The 24,261-nt window shown below is 37.7% G+C and overlaps 1 protein-coding gene across 19 annotated transcripts in view; it reads right to left on the bottom strand.

Annotated features, from left to right (window-relative positions):
• Positions 1–24,261, bottom strand: part of LOC105467670 (EMAP like 5) — a 220,783-nt gene that overhangs the window by 38,050 nt on the left and 158,472 nt on the right. For 12 of the 19 annotated variants that reach the window (XR_011625648.1, XM_071099741.1, XM_071099734.1 and 9 more), the window contains 7 exons: positions 16,572–16,724; positions 15,733–15,864; positions 13,965–14,053; positions 12,588–12,764; positions 9,136–9,337; positions 8,325–8,451; positions 142–156 (listed from right to left, as the gene is read on the bottom strand). Coding sequence is in view for 16 of the 19 variants with exons in the window: in XM_071099741.1 (XP_070955842.1) it covers positions 142–156; positions 8,325–8,451; positions 9,136–9,337; positions 12,588–12,764; positions 13,965–14,053; positions 15,733–15,864; positions 16,572–16,724 (895 nt within the window). In the remaining 3 variants the exon portion in view is untranslated. Of the gene's footprint in view, positions 1–141; positions 157–8,324; positions 8,452–9,135; positions 9,338–12,587; positions 12,765–13,960; positions 14,054–15,732; positions 15,865–16,571; positions 16,725–18,017; positions 18,084–24,261 lie in introns of those variants that run through there. The other 7 variants (XM_071099735.1, XM_071099738.1, XM_071099740.1 and 4 more) reach the window with 5 other exon arrangements.

Here is a 24,261-nt window from a genome sequence, read left to right as displayed (position 1 = left end):
TTGTCCTACTTCATTTCATAATGCTTTGTTGACAAATGTAGTGAAATGTTTTATAGGGAAAATAAATACCTTAAAATACTATAAAGAATAAAATAAAGGGTAAATTTTTGAATAAAATATTTTCTTTTATAAAACACTTACCTTACTACTCCCTGCCTTCAAAAGGAGCAAGGGGGAAAAAGGTAGGAAAACATATAAAATTTGATGATGAATAGAATAGAGCATTTTAGCAAACAGAAGAAAGGCAACATGTCAACAGAATTTTAAGGAAATACAAAAATGTCTAACTTATGTCACATTGATTTAAACATTGATTTAAATATTTTTATTCACAAATATTGGAAATTTGACAAAAATAACTACTTCAAATACATAATATTTGTTATAAAAACATTTATTAGCCAGGCAAGGTGGCTCATGCCTGTAATGCCAGCACTTTGGAAGACTGAGGTGGGTGAATCACTTGAGGTCAGAAGTTCAAGACCAGCCTAGCCAACATGGTGAAACACCGTCTCTACTAAAAATAACAAAAATTAGCTGGGTGTGTGGTGCGTGCCAGTAATCCCACTTACTCAGGAGGCTGAGGCAGGAGAATCGTTTGAACCCAGGAGGTGGAGGTTGTAGTGAGCCAAGATCGTGCCACTGTACTCCAGCCTGGGCGACACAGCAAGACTATGTCTCAAAAGAACAAAAAAAACAAAAAACAAAAACAAAACCAAAAACGTTTATTAAAAAATATTAAATTATCACTTAGGAAAAAAATCCACAAAAGTATCAACCAAAGGGCCAGGCGCGGTGGCTCAAGCCTGTAATCCCAGCACTTTGGGAGGCCGAGGCGGGCGGATCATGAGGTCAGGAGATCGAGACCATCCTGGCTAACACGGTAAAACCCCGTCTCTACTAAAAAATACAAAAAACTAGCCGGGCGAGGTGGCGGGCGTCTGTAGTCCCAGCTACTCGGGAGGCTGAGGCAGGAGAATGGCGTGAACCTGGGAGGCGGAGCTTGCAGTGAGCTGAGATCCGGCCACTGCACTCCAGCCTCGGCGACAGAGCGAGACTCCGTCTCAAAAAAAAAAAAAAAAAAAAAAGTATCAACCAAATAGAATGGTTATTGTCATCAGAAGCCATTTTTCCTTTTAAGTGGATATTTGATAAGTATTTAATTGCTTTTAATTTTTTTTCATTTATTTATTTTCCCAGAGACAGGATCCCACTCTGCCGCCATAGGTGGAGTGTAAGGGTGCGATCATAGCTCATTGCAGCCTCCACCTCCTGAGCTGAAGCAATCCTCCTGCTCAGCCTCCTGAGTAGGAACCTCCTGGTACAGGCATGCACTACCATTCTTGACTAATTTTTCTATTTTTTGTAGAAATGGGGTCTTGCTGTGTTACCCAGGCTGGTGCTAAATGCCTGGTCTCAAGCAGTCCTCCCATTTCAGCCTCCTAAAGCACTGAGATTGCAGGCATGAGGCACAGCACTTGGCTTGTTTTGCATATAAAGTGTTTTATTTCATATTTATGACAGTAATATATGTTACTTAAAAAAGCAATTATTTAAATAAACCATGAACCATATTATCTCCTCACAAATATTCTAAGTTGGTAAAAAGAGATATGAATCTCTTCATTTTTAATCTCCTTTGATTTTTTTTCATTTTGTGAAAATGAAGTCACATCAATAACTTCTGCCTTGTCATTTTTTCTTTCTTTTTTTTTTTTTTTAAGGCAAAGAGCAGTGCTTGGACCCTGCCACGGGGGCCAACAGATCCCCTGTCTCCCTCCCCACACCTTATCATTTTCAAAATATTTAGCAGGGTTGAAATTGTAAAGTAAATTGAGAACAAAAAGGAAAGCAATTTGAAAAATTAGGAAACAGCTGCAGAATAAACAAACTAACATCAAAGATTACAGTTATGACAGTGTTAATCATTCTTTATGAGTAGTAAAATATTTGCATCTATTAGAACATGCCTCACTTCAGCAATGGGTGGAAATTTACATTTAAGTGTTTTACTGTGAATGAAGCAGTCTACAGATTAAAATTAGGTCACATTTTCCGACATACCAAATTTATCCGATAAATAATTTTTTAAAAAATCAATATAACAAATGAAAGAAATTTATGGGAATGTCTAGAGCTCCTTCTCCCCACAGAACACTTTTCAATTTTCATTACTTAGGAGACATAATTTTCCTTAAGTCATATTAAACACTCTACTTCAAATATTCTAATTAGAATATTTAAATAGTATTCCATTTTCATATTTATCTGTATTTCTCTAATAAATACATATGTAATGCTTATTGCTTTGTGAATATTTAATTTCAGAAATAATGTTTAAGTATTTACCAGGTATCTCCTCAGTTAACTTTTATTTCATTCCAAGGGATAAGGTGTCATTGGTGAAGACCCCACTATCTAAATTCTTGATTTATATTATTTCATTTAAAACTTGAAATACACCATAAGTTAGGGATTATAATGTTCATTTTGCCACTTAGGAAATTGAAGTTCAGAAAGAATGAATAATTTTTCAAACTCACACAACCAGTAATGATAAAAATGAGTATTTTACCCATTTGTCTGACTCCAGAATTCATGTCCTTTGCACTATACCATGCTGCATTCTAGCAAGTTACTTGAAACATGGAATATGGAATTCTGTACAAGTACTTAGATTATGGTATACTGTGCTTTCTTAAAAATGCTCCTAATTTAATACTTTGCCTCTTTATACATAATGAAAAACTGGATGATCACTCTCCATCCCCCTTCCTTAGGTGACCTCCCGTTGCTATGACCTGAGGTACATGAGGTCTACCATCAGCAAACGACACCTGGAAGAGGAGCTGAGGAGGCATTGTGTCCTCAACATTCCATCTAGAGCTTCCCTGGTAACGCAGGGTCAGTCCATTCACAAAATCTCTCAGTTCTCCCCTTCCCCATTACCAATGTGTTTTTCACCTTAACTTCACCCCTTTCCCCAAATATAAAACCCATAGGTGCAAACTCAAATCGCTCTGACAAAGCTTTCCTGTAATGTCATTTCTATCTCTCTGAGTTCCAAAACTCTTCAGCACTATCCAAAATGGCCACAAATTCACTTGAATTTTCTACAAATTCTGTTCAACTGTGAATGAATTCCCTTTTATTTTTAATTTCTCCCTCAAATTGTTCTACTAACTTCTCATAATAAAGTTTTCCTCACCACAGCCTTGTTCTCACCTCCCAAGGCTGTTCCCACTTCCCACTCCCTCTGTTCCTTCTTACTGTTTCTCGTTACCTTTTCCTTTTTTGTTCTTTAAACCTCTTTTCTTCGGAAGTCCATGCCATTCACTGCTCCATATCCCTTTTTATTCTTTACCACCTTTGATTTTGAAAAGATCAGGTTCACAATTTATTTCTTAATCTGTCATCTAGCTCAGAGACTTTATTAAAAAGTGATCTCTAAATTACTTTGGGCAGTATGGCCATTTTCACAATATTGATTCTTCCTATCCATGAGCATGGAATGTTTTTCCATTTGTTTGTGTCCTCTCTTATTTCCTTGAGCAGTGGTTTGTAGCTCTCTTTGAAGAGGTCCTTCACATCCCTTGTAAGTTGTATTCCTAGGTATTTTATTTTCTGTGTAGCAAACGTGAATGGGAGTTCACTCATGATTTGGCTGTTTGTCTATTATTAGTGTATAGGAATGCTTGTGATTTTTGCACACTGATTTTTGTATCCTGAGGCTTTGCTGAAGTTGCTTATCAGCTTAGAGATTTTGGGCTAAGACAAAGGAGGTTTCTAAATATACCATCATGTCCTCTGCAAACAGACAATTTGACTTCCTCTTTTCCTATTTGAATACCATTTCTTTCTTTCTCTTGCCTAATTGCCCTGGCCAGAACTTGCAACACTATGTCGAATCGGAGTAGTGAGAGAAGGCATCCTTGTCTTGTGCTCATTTGCAAAGGGAATGCTTCCAGTTTTTGTCCATTCAGTATGATATTTGCTGTGGGTTTGTCATAAATAGCTCTTATTATTTTGAGATATGTTCCATCAATACTTAGTTTATTGAGAGTTTTTTGCATGAAGAGGTGTTGAATTTCATTGAAGGCCTTTTCTTCATCTATTGAGATAATCATGTGGTTTTTGTCATTGGTTCTGTTTATGTGATGGATTACATTTATTGATTTTGGTATGTTGAATGAGCTTTGCATCCCAGGGATGAAGCCGACTTGATTGTGGTAGATAAGCTTTTTGATGTGCTGCTGGATTTGGTTTGCCAGTATTTTATTGAGGACTTTCGAATCAATGTTTATCAGGGATATTGGCCTGAAATTTTGTTTTTGTTGTGTCTCTGCCAGGTTTTGGTATCAAGATGATGTGGGCCTCATAAAATGAGTTAGGAAGGAGTCTTTCTTTTTCTATTGTTCGGAATAGTTTCAAAAGGAATGGTACCAGCTCCCCTTTGTACCTCTGGCAGAATTCAGATGTGAATCTGTCTGGGCTTTTTTTGGTTGGTAGGCTATTAATTACTGCCTCAATTCCAGACTTTGTTATTGGTCTATTCAGGGATTCCACTTCTTCTGGTTTAGTTTTGGGAGGGTGTATGTGTCCAGGAATTTATCCACTTCTAGATTTTCTGGTTTATTTGCGTACAGGTATTTATAGTATTCTCTGATGGTAGTTTGTATTTCTGTGGGATCAGTGGTGATATCCTCTTAATCATTTTTTATTGTGTCTTTTTGATTTTTCTCTCTTTTCTCATTTATTAGTCTGGCTAGCGGTCTATCTATTTTGTTAATCTTTTCAAAAAACCAGCTCCTGGATTCACTGATTGTTTTGAAGGGTTTTTTTGTCTCTCTCTCTCTCCTTCAATTGAGCTCTGGTCTTAGTTATTTCTTGTCTTCTGCTAGCTTTTGAATTTGTTTGCTCTTGCTTCTCTAGTTCTTTTAACTGTGATGTTAGGGTGTTGATTTTAGATCTTTCCCACTTTCTCCTGTGGGCATTTAGGGCTATAAATTTCCCTCTAAAGACTGCTTTAGCTGTGTCCCAAAGATTCTGGTATGCTGTGTCTTTGTTCTCATTGGTTTCAAAGAACTTATTTATTTCTGCCTTGATTTCGTTATTTACCCAGTAGTCATTCCGGAGCAGGTTGTTCAGTTTCCATGTAGTTGTGTGGTTTAGAGTGACTTTCTTAATCTTAAGTTCCAATTTGATTGCACTGTGGTTTGAGAGACTGTTTGTTATGATTTCCATTCTTTTGCATTTGCTGAGGAGTGTTTTACTTCCAATTATGTGGTCAATTTTAGAATAAGTGTGATGTGGTGCTGAGAAGAATGTATATTCTGTTGATTTGGGGTGGAGAGTTCTGTAGATGTCTATTAGGTCCGCTTGTCCAGAGCTGAGTTCAACTCCTGATAATCCTTGTTAATTTTCTGTCTCATTGATCTAATATTGACAGTGGGGTGTTAAAGTCTCCCATTATTATTTTGTGGGAGTCTAAGTCTCTTTGTAGGTCTCTAAGAACTTGGTTTATGAATCTGGGTGCTCCTGTATTGGGTGCATATGTATTTAGGAAAGTTAGGTCTTCTTGTTGCATTGATCCCTTTACCATTATGTAATGCCCTTCTTTGTCTTTTTTGATCTTTGTTGGTTTAAAGTAGATTCAGTGCTACCCCCATCAAGCTACCAATGACTTTCTTCACAGAATTAGAATAAACTACTGTAAATTTCACATGGAACCAAAAAAAAGAGCCCATATAGCCAAGACAATCCTAAGTAAAAAGAACAAAGCTGGAGACATCACGCTACCTGACTTCAAACTATACTACAGTAACCAAAACAGCATGGTACTGGTACCAAAACAGATATATAGACCAATGGAACAGAACAGAGGCCTCAGAAATAACGCCACACATCTACAACCATCTGATCTTTGACAAACCTGGCAAAAACAAGCAATGGGAAAGGATTTCCTCTTTAATAAATGGTGTTGGGAAAACTGGTTAGCCACATGTAGAAAAGTGAAACTGGACCCCTTCCTTACACCTTACACAAAAATTAACTCAAGGTGAATTAAAGACTTACGTAAGACCTAAAACCATAAAAACCCTAGAAGAAAACCTAGGCAATACCATTCAGGACATAGACATGGGCAAAGACTTTATGACTAAAACACTGAAAGCAATGACAACAAAAGCCAAAATAGACAAATGGGTCTAATTAAACTAAAGAGCTTCTGCACAGCAAAATAAACTATCATCAGAGTGAATAGGCAACCTACAGATTGGGAGAAAATTTTTGCAATCTATCCATCTGACAAAGGGCTAATATGCAGAATCTACAAAGAACTTAAACAAATTTACAAGGAAGAAACAAACAACCCCATCAAAAAGTGGGCAAAGGATATTAACAGACACTTCTCAAAAGAAGACATTTATGCGGCCAACAAACATGAAAAAAAGCTCATCATCACTGGTCATTAGAGAAATGCAAAGAAAAACCACAATGAGATACCATCTCACACTAGTTAGAACGGTGATCATTAAAAAGTCATGAAACAACAGATGCTGGAGAGGATGTGGAAAAACAGCAATACTTTTACACTGTTGGTGGGAGTATAAATTAGTTCAACCATTGTGGAAAACAGTGTGGTGATTTCTCAAGGATCCAGAGCTAGAAATACTATGTGACCCAGGAATCCCATTACTGGGTATATACCTGAAGGATTACAAATCATTCTACTATAAAGACACATGCACACATATGTTTATTACAGCACTGTTCACAATAGCAAAGACTTGGAACCAACGCAAATGCCCATCAATAATAGACTGGATAAAGAAAATGTGGCACATAAACACCATGGAATACTATGCAGCCATAAAAACGGATGAGTTCATGTCCTTTGCAGGGACATGGATGAAGCTGGAAACCACTATTCTCAGCAAACTAACACAGGAACAGAAAACCAAACACCACATGTTCTCACTCATAAGTGGGAGGTGAACAATGAGAACACATGGACACAGGGAGGGGAACATCACACACAGGGGCCTGTCAGGGAGTGGGGAGCTAGGGGAGGGATAGCATTAGAAGAAATACCTAATATAGATGATGGGCTGATGGGTGCAGCAAACCACCATGACACATGTATACCTATGTAACAAACCTGCACGTTCAGCACATGTATCCCAGAACTTAAAGTATAATAATAATAAAAAAAAGTGATCTCTCCTCATAAAATGGCCTTGCATATGTCCTTATTTTTTTATTTGCTGATTCTAGACTAAGACCAACAACTCCCATTAAAGACAACCTGACTTTTTAGAAAATTTTTGAAATGAGGATTGTCTATGCTTGAATAAAGGCACACGGATAGGCAGGCCTTTTCAAAACTGAATCACAATACCGCTCACATACTTCTTAAAAAGTACTTGGTATTGCATTCAGTTTTTATTATCTTCTCCAACCTCATCACATACATTTATAAAAGTTAGCAAATAAGATGAATCATATCAACATATATAATACAAATTACGTATGTATAATTCCCTAAACCACTAGTGTTAATACATAGTGTTACCACCAATAGGGTTTTTTTTTGTTTTTTTTTGCGGGGTTTTTTTTTTTGAGACAGGGCCTCATTCTGACACCCAGGTAGGAGCACAGTGGCGCCAATCATAACTCACTGCAATCTCAACTTCCTGGGCTCAAGCAGTGCTCCTGCCTCAGCCTTTGAAGTAGTTGGGACTATAAACACACACCATTACACCTGGATTATTTTTATATTTCCATAGAGACAAGGTCTCACTACATCACCCAGGCTGATACCAAAAGGTATTTAAAGACATACTTTAAATACCTTTCTAAGACATACTTTCTAAGAGGTGTTGTGAATTGTCTAAAGCAAGAATAACACTGTTACTTAGTTTGTGTAAATAAGCCACTTAAACAATAAATTCCCTTTTTTTTTTTTTTTTTGAGACGGAGTCTCGCTCTGTCGCCCAGGCTGGACTGCAGTGGTGCAATCTTGGTTCACTGCAAGCTCTGCCTCCTAGGTTCATGCCATTCTCCTGCCTCAGCCTCCTGAGTAGCTGGGACTACAGGCGCCCACCACCACGTCCAGCTAATTTGCTAATTTTTTTTGTATTTTTAGTAGAGACGAGGTTTCACCGAGTTAGCCAAGATGGTCTCGATCTCCTGACCTTGTGATCCGCCTGCCTCGGCCTCCCACAGTGCTGGGATTACAGGCGTGAGCCACTGTGCCCGGCCGATAAATTCCATTTTTAATGGCAATATCTTTTTCTTCATCTAATATTAAACTAAATTATTACCTTTCATCAGTTGAGGGTTCTTTTTGTTGTAAATGAGGCTTGATTCCAAACATTGGGCGAATATTTGTTGATAAGGCTCTGATGGTGTAACTGATTTCATTCTCCCTTGTAACATCACTGTCATAGCCTACAGTCAAAATACATGAGTTATTCTTTAAGCAATAACCAAGATCAATTATGATCTTATAAACTGGATACAAAGATGTTCAACAATATGAAATAAATTAAGTTGTTATAAGCAAATTATGAAGTAATATGCAACCAGAAAAAATGATGTAGAAGAATATTTAATTATATGTAATGATGTTTTCAAAGTATTATTAAGTAATAATAGCAGGTTAAAAAATAAGTTCAATACGTCCACACTTTTCTTAAAAAAATATTAGCTACATACATCTTAGGATATACCCCAAATGTTAAAAGAGGTGTTACCTCTGTGTGGTCAAATTATGGAGGCTGTGTTTAATTTTTATGGCAAAATACATTTTCTATAATGAACTGATATTACTGGTATATTAGAAGAAAATCAAAATTATTTTAAAATATGAGGTTTAATAATATAAAATTTACCTTAACAGTACTTATTTAAAATTTAGATATTCTTCATTTGTAGATAAATAACATCTAAGTCATAAATTCATGGCAACCTGTTGTTCTTGAGTCACAAAATGGATTTTGATGTTAAACAGACTAAAAACAGTAACACTACAATTATTCAAATATTATTATTACTTGTTATAACTTCTACAGCTTAAATAAGTTGTGCTAAATTTTCCCAATGTTTTTGGTCAAGTATTATAAAATAACATACCCCCATCTTCTTCAGAATCAATGTCGGATTCTTCACTATCACAAGGCCTTTTTTCTCGATAGCCTTCCATCTCATTTGTCCACACCATTAAAGACATATCTGTACCTCCTAGGGTAACCAACATGCTGTCATCATAAGTCCAGCGAACATTTGTGACATGTGTACTATGGGCCACATACCTCTTAAACTTTCCAAATTTCCCCTAAAGAGGAAGAAAATTCAAAAAATCTTTCTGAGAAATTTCATTAAATATTTCCATTATGATTTTGAATTTATTTTATTAATAAATAATTAGAAATTAATCATTACAAGTGCAATGTGTTAAAAAAAATTGGAAAAAATACTGAAATTCAGCAGAATAAAAGATACCACATTCCCAAACCTGTTAAGGACAAGATATAAAACCAGTAGTTTCACAAAATGCTAGTACCCCAGGCAAAATTCTTTAAAAAACCAACTTGGTATTCTGCATTAAAAGCATAAAAATGTTCTTGTATTTGACTCACCCATCTCCCTTTTAGGGATCTATGCTAAGAAAAATGCTATGTGTGTAAAAAAATACTTACCATGGTATTTACTTACAGTAGTGAAAACAATTAAATACCTTAGATGTTCAAAGTAATAGTTAATTACAATGTATATGGAATAGTGTATATATATTAAAGATAATGGTTAAGCAGATGTATTACTGTTGGAAATAGATGCAATGATTGAGAAAGGATACACATGCCCATGTACAGCATGAGTATGTTAACAAAAAGTAACTATCAATTGGTTTGGTACACGTCTATGTATATACTCACGTAAATATCTTTCATCTTAATTCAGCAGTGCTTTTGTTTGTAAGCAATATACATAGAAATGTATTTTCCTTTTAAATAACAATAAAAGTTTAAGTTACAAATACTGGCAACTTTAAAATCTAGCATTACCAAGTTATATACATTTCAAATCAAAGCATCATAAAGCAGGTTTTCCATTAAAATCTTTTCAAAGGTGTTAAAATGAGAGATGTCTTATACAAAACACAGTGATAGCAAAATTTGTGAATTCCCTAGGAATGACGACTCTCTCTTTTTTTTTTTTTTTTTTTTTTTGATACTGGAATGCAATGGCGTGATCTCGGCCCACCGTAACCTCCGCCTCCTGGTTCAAGTGATTCTCCTGCCTCAGCCTCCCAAAGTGCTGGGATTATAGGCGTGAGCCACTGCGCCTGGCAGGACTAATGACTCTTAATAAAAGTTGTGAGGGATCTGTCATCAAAGCATGGCAAGAAGGTAGTTTCTCTAAGACTGTGTGGTTCTTGCTACACTAAGGTGAAAAAATAATCTGTAGACCAATATCCCAGAACCTATTCCTTAGGGATCTACACCATCTGGAATGCTGGAAGTGACGTTTCTGGCAAATATTTTGGAGGAACACATTGTTAACAACTAAGACCCTACCATTTATACGTATCTAAAACAGGAATCTGTGGAATATTTTCTTGGGTGTCTGAGTTTTCAATGAGAATTTTTAAACCCGTGTTTTCATTTCAATGCTGATCTAAAAATATTAATATGAGCACCAGAAAAATGATGTAGAAGAATATTTAATTACACGTAATGATGTTTTCAAAGTATTACTAAGTAATAACAACAGGTTAAAAAATAAGTTCAATATGACCACACTTAAGATCACCAGGAACTGAATACCACAATATGATTTCATGCCCTATTTCAAATTTATCTTTATGTTCATGGTGGTGCCAGAGTATAATATATAACTTAATTTGTGAATTAAGAAATAATTGCTGCCAGATACAGTGACTTGCGCCTGTAATCCCACCACTTTAGGATGCCGAGGCAGGAGGATCACTTAAGTTCAGGAGTTTGAGACCAGCATAGGCAACATCTGGAAACCCATCTCTACCAAAAAAAAAAAAAAATTTAATTAGCCAGGCATGGTGGCATGTGCCTGTGGTCACAGTTACTCAAGAGGCTGAGGTGGGAGGATAACTTGGGTCTGGGAGGTCAAGGCTGCAGTGAGCCATGATTGCGCCATTGCATTCCAGCCTGGGTGACAGAGAGAGAGAGACGTTGTCTAAAAAAAAAAAGAGAAAGGAATGCATTGTATCTGGACTTGATATATAAATTTTATTTCTGTGTTAAGCAAAAGCCTAATATTTTACAGTAGTTTAAACAGAGGGAAGTGATAAAAGAATTAAGTACTTGCACAGCACACAGTAGCATAGGTACGTAGAATGTCAAATAACCTGTTGGCCGGGCCCAGTGGCTCATGCCTGTAATCCCAGCACTTTGGGAGGTCGAAGTGGGGGAATCACAAGGTCAGGAGCTCGAGACCAGCCTGACCAACATGGTGAAACCCCATCTCTACTAAAAATACAAAAAAAATTAGCCGGGCATGGTGGTGCAAGCCTGTAATCCCAGTTACTCAGGGGGCTGAGGCAGGAGAATAGGTTGAATCCGGGAGGCAGAGGTTGCAGTGAGCTGAGATCGCGCCACTGCACTCCAGTCTGGCAACAAAGTGAGACTCCATCTCAAAAACAACAACAACAAAAAAAATCTTAATATACATAAGCAGCAAGTAAATACCAATTTTAAGCAGAAAATCATTAACAAATGATGCTGATGATTTAAAATGCACATAAATTCTGCTACGAAAGCAGAAAAAAAAGAATCTGTATTATTTGGTTTCAACAAAAAAGTCATTCATTACATTAAATCAATGGTGTTTAATTTTACAAGCATTAAGTATTTTCTATTTAATTGGTTAAAACAACTTGAAGTTTGAAGTTGTAACTATAAGGAGTTTATATTTACTGTTAATAGTATATATTTAATCAAAAATAGAAAAATTATTGAAGTTAATATTGGGGATAAAAGGAATGTCTCTCTTTCTCTTTTGACATAGGATTTTGCTTTGTCACCCAGGCTGGTGTGCAACAACATGACCACAGCTCACTGTAGCCTCCAACTCCTGGGCTCAAGCAATTTTCTCACCTTAGCCTCCCGAGTAGCTAGGACTACCGGCATTACCACAATGCCTGGCTAATCTTTTTCTCTGTTTTGTAGAGAGGATGTCTTGCTATGCTGCCCAGGCTGGCCTGAAATGCCTGGCCTCAAGTGATCCTCCCACCTCAGGCTCCCAAAGTATTATGCTGGGATTATAGGCATGAACCTCTGTACCCAGCCAAGATGTTTCTTGTAAAAGGGATATTCATATTAGTCAATACTGAAAAACACTATAGGATATGATATATAACTTAAGGCATGGGATCATAAATTATAATACTTAAAAGCTATAGATATGAAACATAATTCTGAACCTTTGATATTACAACATTACGTATTACATATGTACAATTAATAACAATGAAGTGCTATGACAGGACATTACCTTAACCATTTCATAATTTATAATCATTAGGAAAGTTAAAGAAAAACACATACTTTAGTAGGATATCTAAATAACTTCACAAATCCCAAATCATCCCCAGTAGCTAGAACCATTTTGTCACTCGTGAGGCAAGAAGCAGTTACATCTGTAACTTCTCCAATTACTGGCCAAATTCCTTCACAGCATAAACCAAGCACACTTGTCCATGATGCCCAAGCAATTTTTTCTACCTAAGAAGGAAAAACAATGCTGTAAGTTTGGATTATCCAAACTTAAAATATTAACAACCAAAATGTAAACATTTTTCTTTGTAATTATGTGTGTCAAAAGTAAAATGAAAGTTTTAATAAAAAAATAGTTAAATTATTAGTTGTCTTGGTTTTATAGCTCCCCAGAGCCTAATAGTTGCTGCAGAAAATTTTAACATAGCATTATTCAGAATATAATCATATATCCACTGTGTGTTCTAGATGCTAAGCATACAGTGTTAATAACAAAACTGTTTCTGACTTCAGGATACTCAAGTAAGATTCTTACAGTTCACATTTAAATTTCTAATAATGCATTATAAGTATGTTTTCCAACTAACCCTTAGAAGAAATTTAGAACTTTTACTTATGGTCCCTCCCTTCATTAAGCCACTTTCATGTTAAATTTGTTAAGCCTCTCTTCCTAGGTCAAGTTTAAAAAAAAAAAAAAAAAAAAAAAAAAAGGCTAATATTGTCAGGCACAAAATGCAACACAATTTTTCTTGTTTTGTTTTCTTTAAAAAAAAAAAAAAAACAGTAATCTGCCAACAAACATCTTAGGCATACGGATTCCTAAGGACATGACAGATGTGCAGTACTCCAATCTCAGATGACACGTCACGTCTTCTATCTGCTATTTCACACTTCTTGTCTTTTGAGGAAAGTAACGGAGCATAGCTAGCCATAGTGATTTATTCCTTTTTTTTTTTTAAATACAGGGTCTTACTTTGTCACCCATGCTGGAGTGTAGTGGCATGAACATGGCTCACTGCAGCCTCCATCTCCTAGGCTCAAGCAATCTTCCCACCTCAGCCTCCCAAGTAATTGGGACTATAGGCACATGCCACCACGCCCAACTAACTTTTTGTATTTTTTTGTAGAGATGGGGTTTCAACATGTTGCCCAGTCTGGTCTTGAACTCCTGAGCACAAGCAATCTGCCTGCCTCGACTTCCAAACTGCTGGGATTACAGGCATGAGCCACCATGCCCACTGACTCCTTTTATTAATACAGTATTTCTTCCTTCACCCATGTATTCTGACTCAATAAACTCAAGAATATCCATTATTTTAATAATTTGAGAACAGATTTCATGTGTAACTAAACGATAGAAAGTAGGTATCAGTTTATTAGCCACTCTTATTCACATCAACAATACTACAAGCACCACTGCTGTCCTACCTCCACGCTGGGGATGGTTTGTTTTTTCCCTCTGGGAGCTTCAAAGAATAATTGTTCCTTAGCACCAGTGTTGACCTGTAAAAGCTTTCCTTAAAAAAAATTTTTAAAAATATTTACACATATAAAATACATATAAATATATATACCATCAGTATGATGTTTAAGTTTTATGGGAAAAAAATCAGCTTAAATATAAAACCTATTTTCTGCTGCAGTCAACATACAGTAAGAGCATTTTATTTTTGTAATTCCACATTATTAAGTAACTTTCCACATTATTAAGTAATTCCACATTATTAAATAATTCATAAATGGTTTGATTTTTGTATATGTATATACATAAAAATGATTTCTTTGGTTATGCATATGTAAAAAATTCCTAGAAACAAATGTTAAAATATTTTTTAAAGTGTAAGTATCGTTTAACTACATTTAGAAAAACTTTATGATGCTCAATTTATACAGCTGAATACATGAAACAATAACATCCTTAAAAAGAGAGCATTTAAAATACTTAACGTTTATCAAACATATTAAACTCAGTAATATGCCATGCATTCTGCTAAAATACAAAGATACTCATTAAGTTCTTTATGTTATATGATTATGACTCTTTTTAAAGAATATATTTCATATCAGACAATGAGAAAAATGACTTTAAAATCTTAATTAACATTTCTTGGCCAGGCGCGGTGGCTCAAGCCTGTAATCCCAGCACTTTGGGAGGCCGAGATGGGTGGATCACGAGGTCAGGAGATCGAGACCATCCTGGCGAACACGGTGAAACCCCGTCTCTACTAAAAAATACAAAAAACTAGCCGGGCGAGATGGCAGGCGCCTGTAATCCCAGTTACTTGGGAGGCTGAGGCAGAAGAATGGCGTAAACCCAGGAGGTGGAGCTTGCAGTGAGCTATCTGGCCACTGCACTCCAGTCTGGGCGACAGAGCGAGACTCCGTCTCAAAAAAAAAAAAAAACATTTCTTTTTAAAAATGTATTACCTTTTTTTTAGGAATGGGGTCTCACTCTGTTGCCCAGGCTGGTCTCAAACCCCTGGGCTCAAGCAGTCCTCCAGCCTTGGCCTCCCAAAGTACTGGGATTACAGGCATGAGCCACCATACCTGGCCAACATTTCTATAGTCTATTTATATCAAATTTATATAGCAGAGATCAATACATCATAACAATTTTTTTGCATAATATTTAAATTACTTTACAAATGAAACAACTAATCACTTACTGTACTATTATTTGAATGATATTAGGTGAAGTATTGAAAAGTGTAGGCTGGGTGCAGTGGCTCATGCCTATAATCCCAGAACTTTGGGATGCCAAGGTGGGAGGATTGCTTTAGTCCAGGAGTTCAGGACCAGCCTGGGCAATATAGTGAGACCCTGTCTCTACAAAAAATTTAAAAATTAGCCAGGCATGGTGGTGCATGCCTGTAGTCCCAGCTACTCAGGAGGCTGAGTTGGGAGGATCACTTAAGCCCAGGAGGTCAAGGGTGTAGTAAACTGTGATTGTACCACAGCACTCCAGCCTGGGTGACAGAATGAGACCTGTCTCAAAAAAAGAAAAGAAAAAAGAAAAAGTCTCAACTCTATAGTGTTCATCTTCAGATGTAAAATAGTAAAAAATAATTTTGAGAATAATGGTTGCTTTCCCCAATTCTTTTAAACTCATCTGTTGAATCACTTTTCTGTTTCTCTAATATAGCTATACTAAATCAAATGAATTTTTTATCAAATATTAAGTTATTTAAAGTCTTACCTCTAATATCCCAATCAATATGGGTTATGTAACTGGTAGCTCCTTTGCATATTCCTACTCGTTTACTACTCATTACATTGTATATATCTATAAAGCTGTCATGGGATGCTACAGCAAGATATTTCCCAGAACCTATAATAGAAACATATTTGCTTGACATTTTCTATCTTTGGAAATACTTTTTTACACTCTGCAACTAGAGTTAATTTTCCTTTTCTTTATGGAGGAATCTTAGTTGTTTTATAATAAGAAGACAGACGTGTCAAATGACAAATGATAACATTTTTCAAGTATATTAAACTTAACAAAATACTTCTTTAGTGTAACAAATTAGTTCAGTGGGAAGCAAATGTCAAAAACTATGTATGATGTAGTTTTGATACTTTGTATTTAAAAAAACTCCCTCTAAATTTAGAAAAAAATGGAACTAAACCAACATAAGTAAATTTTGCCTTAACATTAGTAATTGCTGCATTACAGTAGGTTTGTAGTAGATAATGAATACATGGAAGTTAATGGAGTAAAATGAGTGCAATTTCAAAAGCATTAAGAATATAATGAAAACAGTTGTCCAGCCCCTTTTATGTCATAGATGAGGAAACAAAAGCTCAGAGAAGCATCCTGGCTCAAGTCACACAGAAAATTTAGTAACAGAATTGGCACTAAGACAGATATTTGCGCCAATCTAACAACAGGGCTTTTACCTCTTGCTACACTGCCTCCTCTAGTAAAAAAGTTAAGTTCTCAGATAATATAACAGTTAATAAAAATTATACATGATACATTTATACACTGCCAGACCCAAGTTAATATGCAAATACAATTTCAATGGATCTTACCAGGTGAAAATCGAATATCTGAAATCATATCTTTTCTGTGATGAAAAGACACAAGATCCTCTAGAGTATCTGCATTTGCCATTAAGAAGCTTCCATCGTTGAGACCTACGGCTAAAGCTTTACCATCAGGAGAAAAACAGCAACACCTCCCACCTGAAAGAGAAAGAGTATATTAGGCAATTCCCCCCCTCTCTTTTTTTAAAGTATGGGCCAGGTGTGGTGGCTCATGCCTATAATCCAAGCACTCTGGGGAGCTGAGGCAGGAGGATTGCCTGAGGCCAGGAGGTTAAGACCAGCCTGGGCAACAGAGCAAGACCCCATCTCTACCAGCAGACAGAGTAGGGGAAGGGGCAAGGGGCAAAGGACAAGGGGCAAGGGGGAAGAGAGAAGAGGGAAGGGAAGACAGGTATGTAAGTAAATAAATAAATAGACAGGCATGGTGGCACACACCTGTAGTCCCATTTACTCAGGAAGCTGAGGCAGGAGGACTGTTTCAGCCCAGGAGGTTGAGGGTGCAGTGAACTATGATTGCATCACTGCACTCCAGCCTGGGTTACAGAGTGAGACCTTGCCTCAAAAAAAAAAAAAAAAAAAAAAAAAAGTATTTGCTAAAAGAATCTATTATTTCAAAAAGGTTGCCTCTTTATTATGGCCTCAAATCAATATTAAAAAGGAGTCAAGAGATACAGATGAAAGTTTTCTATAGAAGTCAATGGTATGGAATTCTAAGCAGGAATGAAACTCATTTCTGAATACAACAAAAGCAAGCACTGATATTTACCTTAAAAGAAATTAAGTTGATGAAAACTAATGAGATTTTAATTAACATAAAAAGCCAATGATATACGTGGAAGTTTTCTGCAGAGTAGGTTTTACCTTTGCAGCTCCTTTCCAAAAAAAAAACAAAAATCTAAGAAATAAGTCATCTTTATAAAAATGATTTTTTTTTTTTTTTGAGATGGAATTTCCCTCTTGTTGCCTAGGCTGGAGTGCAATGGCGTGATCTCAGCTCACTGCAACTTCCGCCTCCTGGATTCAAGTGATTCTCCTGCCTCAGCCTCCCAAGTAGCTGGGATTACAGGCGTGTGCCACCAGGCCTGGCTACTTTTGTATTTTTAATAGAAATGGGGTTTCACCATGTTGGTCAGGCTGGTCCCAAACTCCTGACCTCAGGTGAACCACCTGCCTCCGACTCCCAAAGTGCTGGGATTACAAGCGTGAGCCACAGCGCCTGGCCTATGAAACTATTTTTAAAAATCTGATAATAGGCCATTATTAATGGTAGGAAGATATATTTATCTATATAAGTTTCAGAACCATATGTGAAACGATAATTTTATTATTAATGATAAAATTAATATCATTCATTAATGTCATTAATGATATTAACATTAATTAGTAAAAATAAGGTTTAGTGCTGCACTGATAAACACAAAAAAGACTTACCCTAACAGCAAGGGTTGCAGCAAACATATTCAAAAGCCCTAAGGATTTTGGTATCTTGTATGAAATCTGATGAGGAAAGGATGGGGTATATATCGAATGAAAAGTTATAGATTAAATTGAAAACAAGTAGTCATTTAATTATCAAGCATACATTGGAAATGAAGAAATCTAATATATGATTGCTCAGATTTGAGAGTCATGAGATGATGGTGACCTGGAGCAGGGTGGCAGCAGTGGAGGTGATAAGATTTGGATATATTTCAAAGACAGAGCTGGTAGAACTTTGACCAACTGGCTGTGGGGTGAAAGGCATCAAGGGCATGGTTTTGCTTGAGTGGTGATGCCATTTACTGAGATGGGATAAACTAGAGGAGGAACCAGTGCTTAGTTCTGTACAAATTAAGTTAAAGATGCCTATGAGAAGTTCAAGTGAAGACATGAAGGAGACAATTTAATATATGAATCCTTTTCAGGAGCTCAAGGGAGAAGAACAGATGAGATATAATATGGGACAGAGTCGCACACAGATAGTAGTTACAACCATAAACTGGTTAAGAGTTTGTTATTAATTGATTGCCTCTCAGTTCCAAATCCAGCCTTCTTTTTCCTGCTATGTGATCCTGAAACTGGATGCTGTAGTATGTTTTCTCTTGCTAGTTGACTTGAATTTTCCAGTAGATACACTGGAGGGACACTGCAAGGGCAAATCACAAGGAAAAGACTTCTTCCTTCTTACCATGTGCTGGAACTAGAGGGTCAATGGAGGATCCATCCTTCCCTTCCATGAGGTTAATTCCTCATTAGTCCTGTGGGTTGCAGCTGCTTGGAGCTGCTACTTCTGAGTTGCATATGAAAAATCTATTCAAACATTCTTACCTCCCTAAGCTTTTAGATTCATTCCTCTCCATCGGGTGTCAGCCCATGGGTGACACCCCTTAGAATCCTCTTTTATGCCTTTTAGTAGTTAACCACCTTTAATTAGTTAACATGTCGTATTAAATTTTCTGTTCAAATTATTGGGGGTAATTTCTGTCTCTTGACAGATAGAGAATTGGTACTGAAGTGGTCTCCGGAGAGAGACCATCAAAGATCGATTGGCTTAGTTATGCCTTTGGGCTTGAGCACAGTGCTGGGCCCTTACCAACGGGAAATGGAATGCTAACAACCCAAGGTATACATTGGTATCACAATTAATCAAGTTATCTCCTGTTGTTGATTATGACAAAGTGTCTACTGAGGTAAGTGTCTACTGAGCTAAGCACCTTGGGAGCCCATGAGGCTGCTGCCCTTAGCATTACCATAGTGATGATGATAAGGACTGTGGTGTGCAATAGATTTTACTGATGGTGTAGAACATTTACAGAAAGAAGTAAAACTCGGGTGCTTAAACTATCAGCATGAGTTGTGGTCTCAATAGAGAATGCTTCCATGGCAAGTCTAAAACAATCTCTGGCATCTTAAATCCACAGGACTGATATTACTAAACATTAAACACAAATTTAATTGTGTGAGTTGCAAATTTACAATGTCAATTGAATTGACAGCCTCGCCAAGTTCTTTATATGAAAGTCAATGCATTAATTGGGCACTCTGAAACTTGGAATGGGGATATCTGGTTAGACTTAAATAAAGCTGAGAAACTCAAATTTCTGTGTTATTCTGAGTCTCACTTTCGAGTGCAAATAGCTTGCTTTCCCTGTGTCTGAGAAGTCTGACCTTCTGGGGCAGTTGCCCTGCAGGGAAATGCTCATCTTTCTGAAGAATTACCACAACCCCTCCTTTGCTGTCACTACTCATAACATGGGTCAAACTGCAGCATACTCTAGGACAGAGATCAGCAAACATTTTCTTAAAGAACAAAATACTAAATATTTTCAACTTTGTGTGCCATATGGTCTCTGTCACAAATACTAAGCTCTGCTATTATAGTGTGAAAGCAGCCCTAGATGATACATAAATGAATGAGCATGGCTGTGATCCAATAAAACTTTATTTACAAAATCAGGAGGTGGGCTGGCTTTGACCCATGGGCTGACACCTCATGGAGAGGAATGAATCTAAAAGCTCAGGGAGGTAAGAATGTTTGAATAGATTTTTCATATGCAACCTGCACATCCATCCCCCAACTACATCCCCCAAGAAAGTCTAGAAAATAGTCCCTTCACTAATGCATTGAAAAACATATTATAGTCCCTTCACTAATGCATTGAAAAACATATTAAGGGCAGCATCTGCATCTCAAAAAGCTCTATGACTGTTCTCACACATAAGTCAGCAATGACCGTAGTACAAGTTTGTCCAACCTGCGGCCCATGGGTGGCATGCAGATCAGGATGGCTTTGAATATGACTCAACACAAATCCATAAGCTTTCTTAAAACATCATGAGATTTTTTTTGCGATTTTTAAAAACTCATCAGCTACCATTAGTGTTAGTGTATTTTATGTGTGGCCCAAGACAATTCTTCTTCCAATGTGACCCAGGGAAGCGAAAAGATTGGATACCCTTGCCACAGGAGATGTTGCCACTGACACAGCCTCCCTGATTTAACAGAGATAATCATGGAGAAGCAGAGGCCAAGTAGCAGCACTTAACCAACCCACCTCTGGATTGTAAAGGTAGAGGCTTTTACAGAAAAGGACAGCAGGAATGTACTGATAATCACAATGTTTTAGCCTGTGGAGATTTCTGTTGATGGCTAATGAATCCAATAATACTCAAAGTGTATATGGTAAATAGCAATGCTCTATGGATCCTCTGGAAGCTACCAAAGGAGAATCATACTGCAGAACTGTAGGACTTAAGAGCAAATCTATGTCCTCTTTATAGATAATTATTTTCCTTTTGAGAATCAGCTTCTTGCTTGCTACCGGCCCTTATTAGAGAGGAAATCCCTAACTACAGGGTATCAGGTAACTATGTGTCCTGAGCTTCCTATCATGAACTGAAAGTTACATGACTAACCAAGCCAGAGATTGGGTGTGCACAGCAGCAATGTATCAAATGGAAAAGACCAAACTTGAAAGATCTGGAAGTTACAAGTAATTTACATGAACAGGTGCCTCAAATTTCTTAAAAAAATTCTTGCTGCAATGCCTCTTTCCTCTCTCGGTCTATATCTGTGGCCTCATGGGTGTTCCTTATTATCAGTTCACTGAGGAAGAAAAAATTGTGAGTCAGACTTAAGTTTCTATTGATATGTTGGTACCTACTTGAAAGTATTACAGCCCCACTCAGGAGTGACCCCCCAAAAAACAGCATTGTAGGTAAAATCTCCCCATGGGCAGCACTTCAAGCAGTCTATTTGGTTTTCCACTTTGAAGTGAGAGATGATCGCATGTACAGATTTACACTGGTTCATTAGTAATGGCTAACTGAATGACAGGGACTTTGAAGAAACAGGAATAAAATATTGGAGGCTAGAAAATAGATGTGTGGATGAAATTCTCAGGGGACAGGCTATGAAGATTTTGTGTCCTAGAAAATACTCATCGAAGTATCCAATACAGAGGAGGCTCTCAATAATCAGATGAACAAAATGATACTCTCTGAGGATATCAGTCAGCCTCTTTTCCTAGCTACCTAGCACTTGCCCAGTGGGCTCTCAGAGTCTATGAGACTCAGGGCAAGGGCAGAGTCTATGATTGGGCTCAAAAATGTGGACTTCATGGCAAGGCTGATCTTGCTGTCACTACTGCTGAGTGTCTAATCTATTAAAAGAAAAGACCAATGGAATCTCTGATATGACACCATTCCCCCAGGAAGACAAGCCAGCTAACTGATGGGATGCTAGTTACACTGGACCTCTTCCATTATGGAGGAGACAAAGGTTTACACTCAGTAGAATAGACATGAATTCTGGATTACTTTCCCTGCTCTTAATGTTTCTACTAGCATCATCATCCATGGACACACAGGATGCCTTAACTATCATCATAGAATTCACACTTCTGACAAAGAAATTCACTTCATAGCAAAGAATGTGTAGCATTGGGTTTGTGCCCATGGAATTAACTGGTTTTATCACATACCCCCATTTCCCAAAGAAAGCTGCTGATAGAATGGCTAACTGAAGACTTATATATGGCACCATTTGGAAAACAATACCTCAAAAGACTAGGTATCTGTTTTACAGGATGCAGTATAAGCTCTGAATCATAAACCATTATACAGTGCTGTCTATCTCACAGCCAGAATTCAGGGGTCTGGAAATCAAAAGGTGAAACTGAGAGTGGCCCTTCTCACTATTATATCTAATAATCAATTTGTACAATTTTGTTTTGCATCCTGGTAACTCCGAACCCTATTGATTCAGAGCATTAGCTCCCAAGAGCAGGGGGAATGCTTCTACTAGGGGACTGAACAATAGTTCCATTGTATTGGAAGGTGAGACTGCCCCCTAGCCATGGTGGGCTCCTTATGTCACTAAACCAACAGGAAAAGAATGAAGTTATTACTCTTCTGGCTGGTGTGAGTGATCCTGATTACAAAGTGGAATTGAGTTGCTGCTACATAATGAAAGCAAAGAGGGCTATGTCTGGAACCAAGAGGATTTGCTGTGACACCTCTTAGTCCCTCCATGACCAATGGTAAAGCTTAATGGAAAATGACAGCAACCAGGGGAAAAAGGGCATTTCTTCAGATGCTTCAGTAATGAAGGTTTGGGTTACTCCACCGGCTACATCATCACAACCACCTGGAGTTGTGGCTAAGGACAAGAACAATATGGAATGGTTAGCGCAAGAAAAAAGTCATAGATGTTAACTACAGCCTTATGACCAGTTGTAGAAATAAAGACTATACTAACTTTACATAAGTGTTATACGTATATCTTTATTTGTGTATATTAATTATTTTACTTTTCTCTCCTTTTTCTCCTTAATATTTTACACGAGTTTGTTGGAGGTTAACTTTAAATTTTATGTTAAAAGAATATAAGACCATGACTAAATTTGAGAATAACTGATATAGTCAGCAATGTATACAATGACTGTTGGAACTGTATGTCTTCTCTCTTTAGGGGTAAGAACTACTTCGCTTGTACCAAGGGTAGCTGCATCTCTTTGGGTAGAAACATAAGGTTAGTTCTGTGATTGTACTGAAGTTCAAATGTATGTATAAAGGTTCTTGTGGATGCTGACTAGCCAGAGGGGAAGACTGTGCTGGTTATTAATTTATTGCATCTCACTTCCAAATCCACCACTTTGGGCCTCACAGACTTTTTTACCAGCTTGCCAGTAGAGGGAGCTGGAAAGACACTACAAGGCCAAAACAGAAGTGACTCCCTTCTTCCAGTGTGCTGTTTTACCAACAGAGCCAGGGCACTGGCATGAAGGGGGCCTGACAGCATTCACCACAGTGGCAGCCCCAACTGCCTCTTCCAGCAAGTTTCTCCACCATCACTGTAATGGCTCTAATGATTGAGCAGCAGTTTGCAGACTTCAGTAAGATTCTCTGGCAGTAGTCCTCACAGTTCAATGACTTTTGCTCTAGTTTAAGCTCTTCACCAAGCAGTGGTTCTGACCATTCAGCTCTGGCCTGCTGCCTCTGGCAAGCTTCTACTTCACCAAGTGACTGCTCTCACTGTTCCACTGAGGGCTGCACCCTCTGGCAAGCTTTTTTGCCACAAGCTCACTGAATGTTCTGGTGGCAGTTGAGTTTAAGCAAAGATTAACACAGTAAGTATCCTTTTAAATTCATAGTTGAGATTGTTGAAAAATAAGAAAAATATTCTAGTTACCAACAATAAAAGGGGAGCAGAAAACCAGAGCAAAAAAGCCACATTTGGAAGGGGAGGGGCCAAGAAGGCCAACTAGAAACAGTTGTGATCAGAGGCTCCCACCAAGAAGACTGAAAATGGCAAGAGAATCCTACACCGGCAACTGAGGTATCCAGGTCCTCTCACTGAGACTGACAAGGTGGTCAGCATGACCCATGGAGAGTGAGGAAAAGCAGGGTGGAACTACAGCCCACGTGGGAGCCATGACAGCCCACCTGGGAGCTGCACGGGACAAGGGGAGCTCCCACTCCCAGCCAAGAGAGGCAGTGAGTGATTGTGCTATGCCGCACGGGAAACCACACTTTTTCCACGGATCTGTGCAACCTGTGAATCAGGAGATCCCCCTCCTGAGCCCACGCCACCAGTTCCTTGAGTCCCAAGCACAGAGCTGCACAGATTCGCAATGGCCACTTAGCTAGAGACTGTCTAAGACTACCAAGTTCCTGGGGCAAGGGGCGGCCATCA

Source organism: Macaca nemestrina, chromosome 7 (assembly GCF_043159975.1).
Source record: "Macaca nemestrina isolate mMacNem1 chromosome 7, mMacNem.hap1, whole genome shotgun sequence".
NCBI lineage: Eukaryota > Metazoa > Chordata > Mammalia > Primates > Cercopithecidae > Macaca > Macaca nemestrina.
This window is presented reverse-complemented; position numbering and strand designations above follow the sequence as displayed.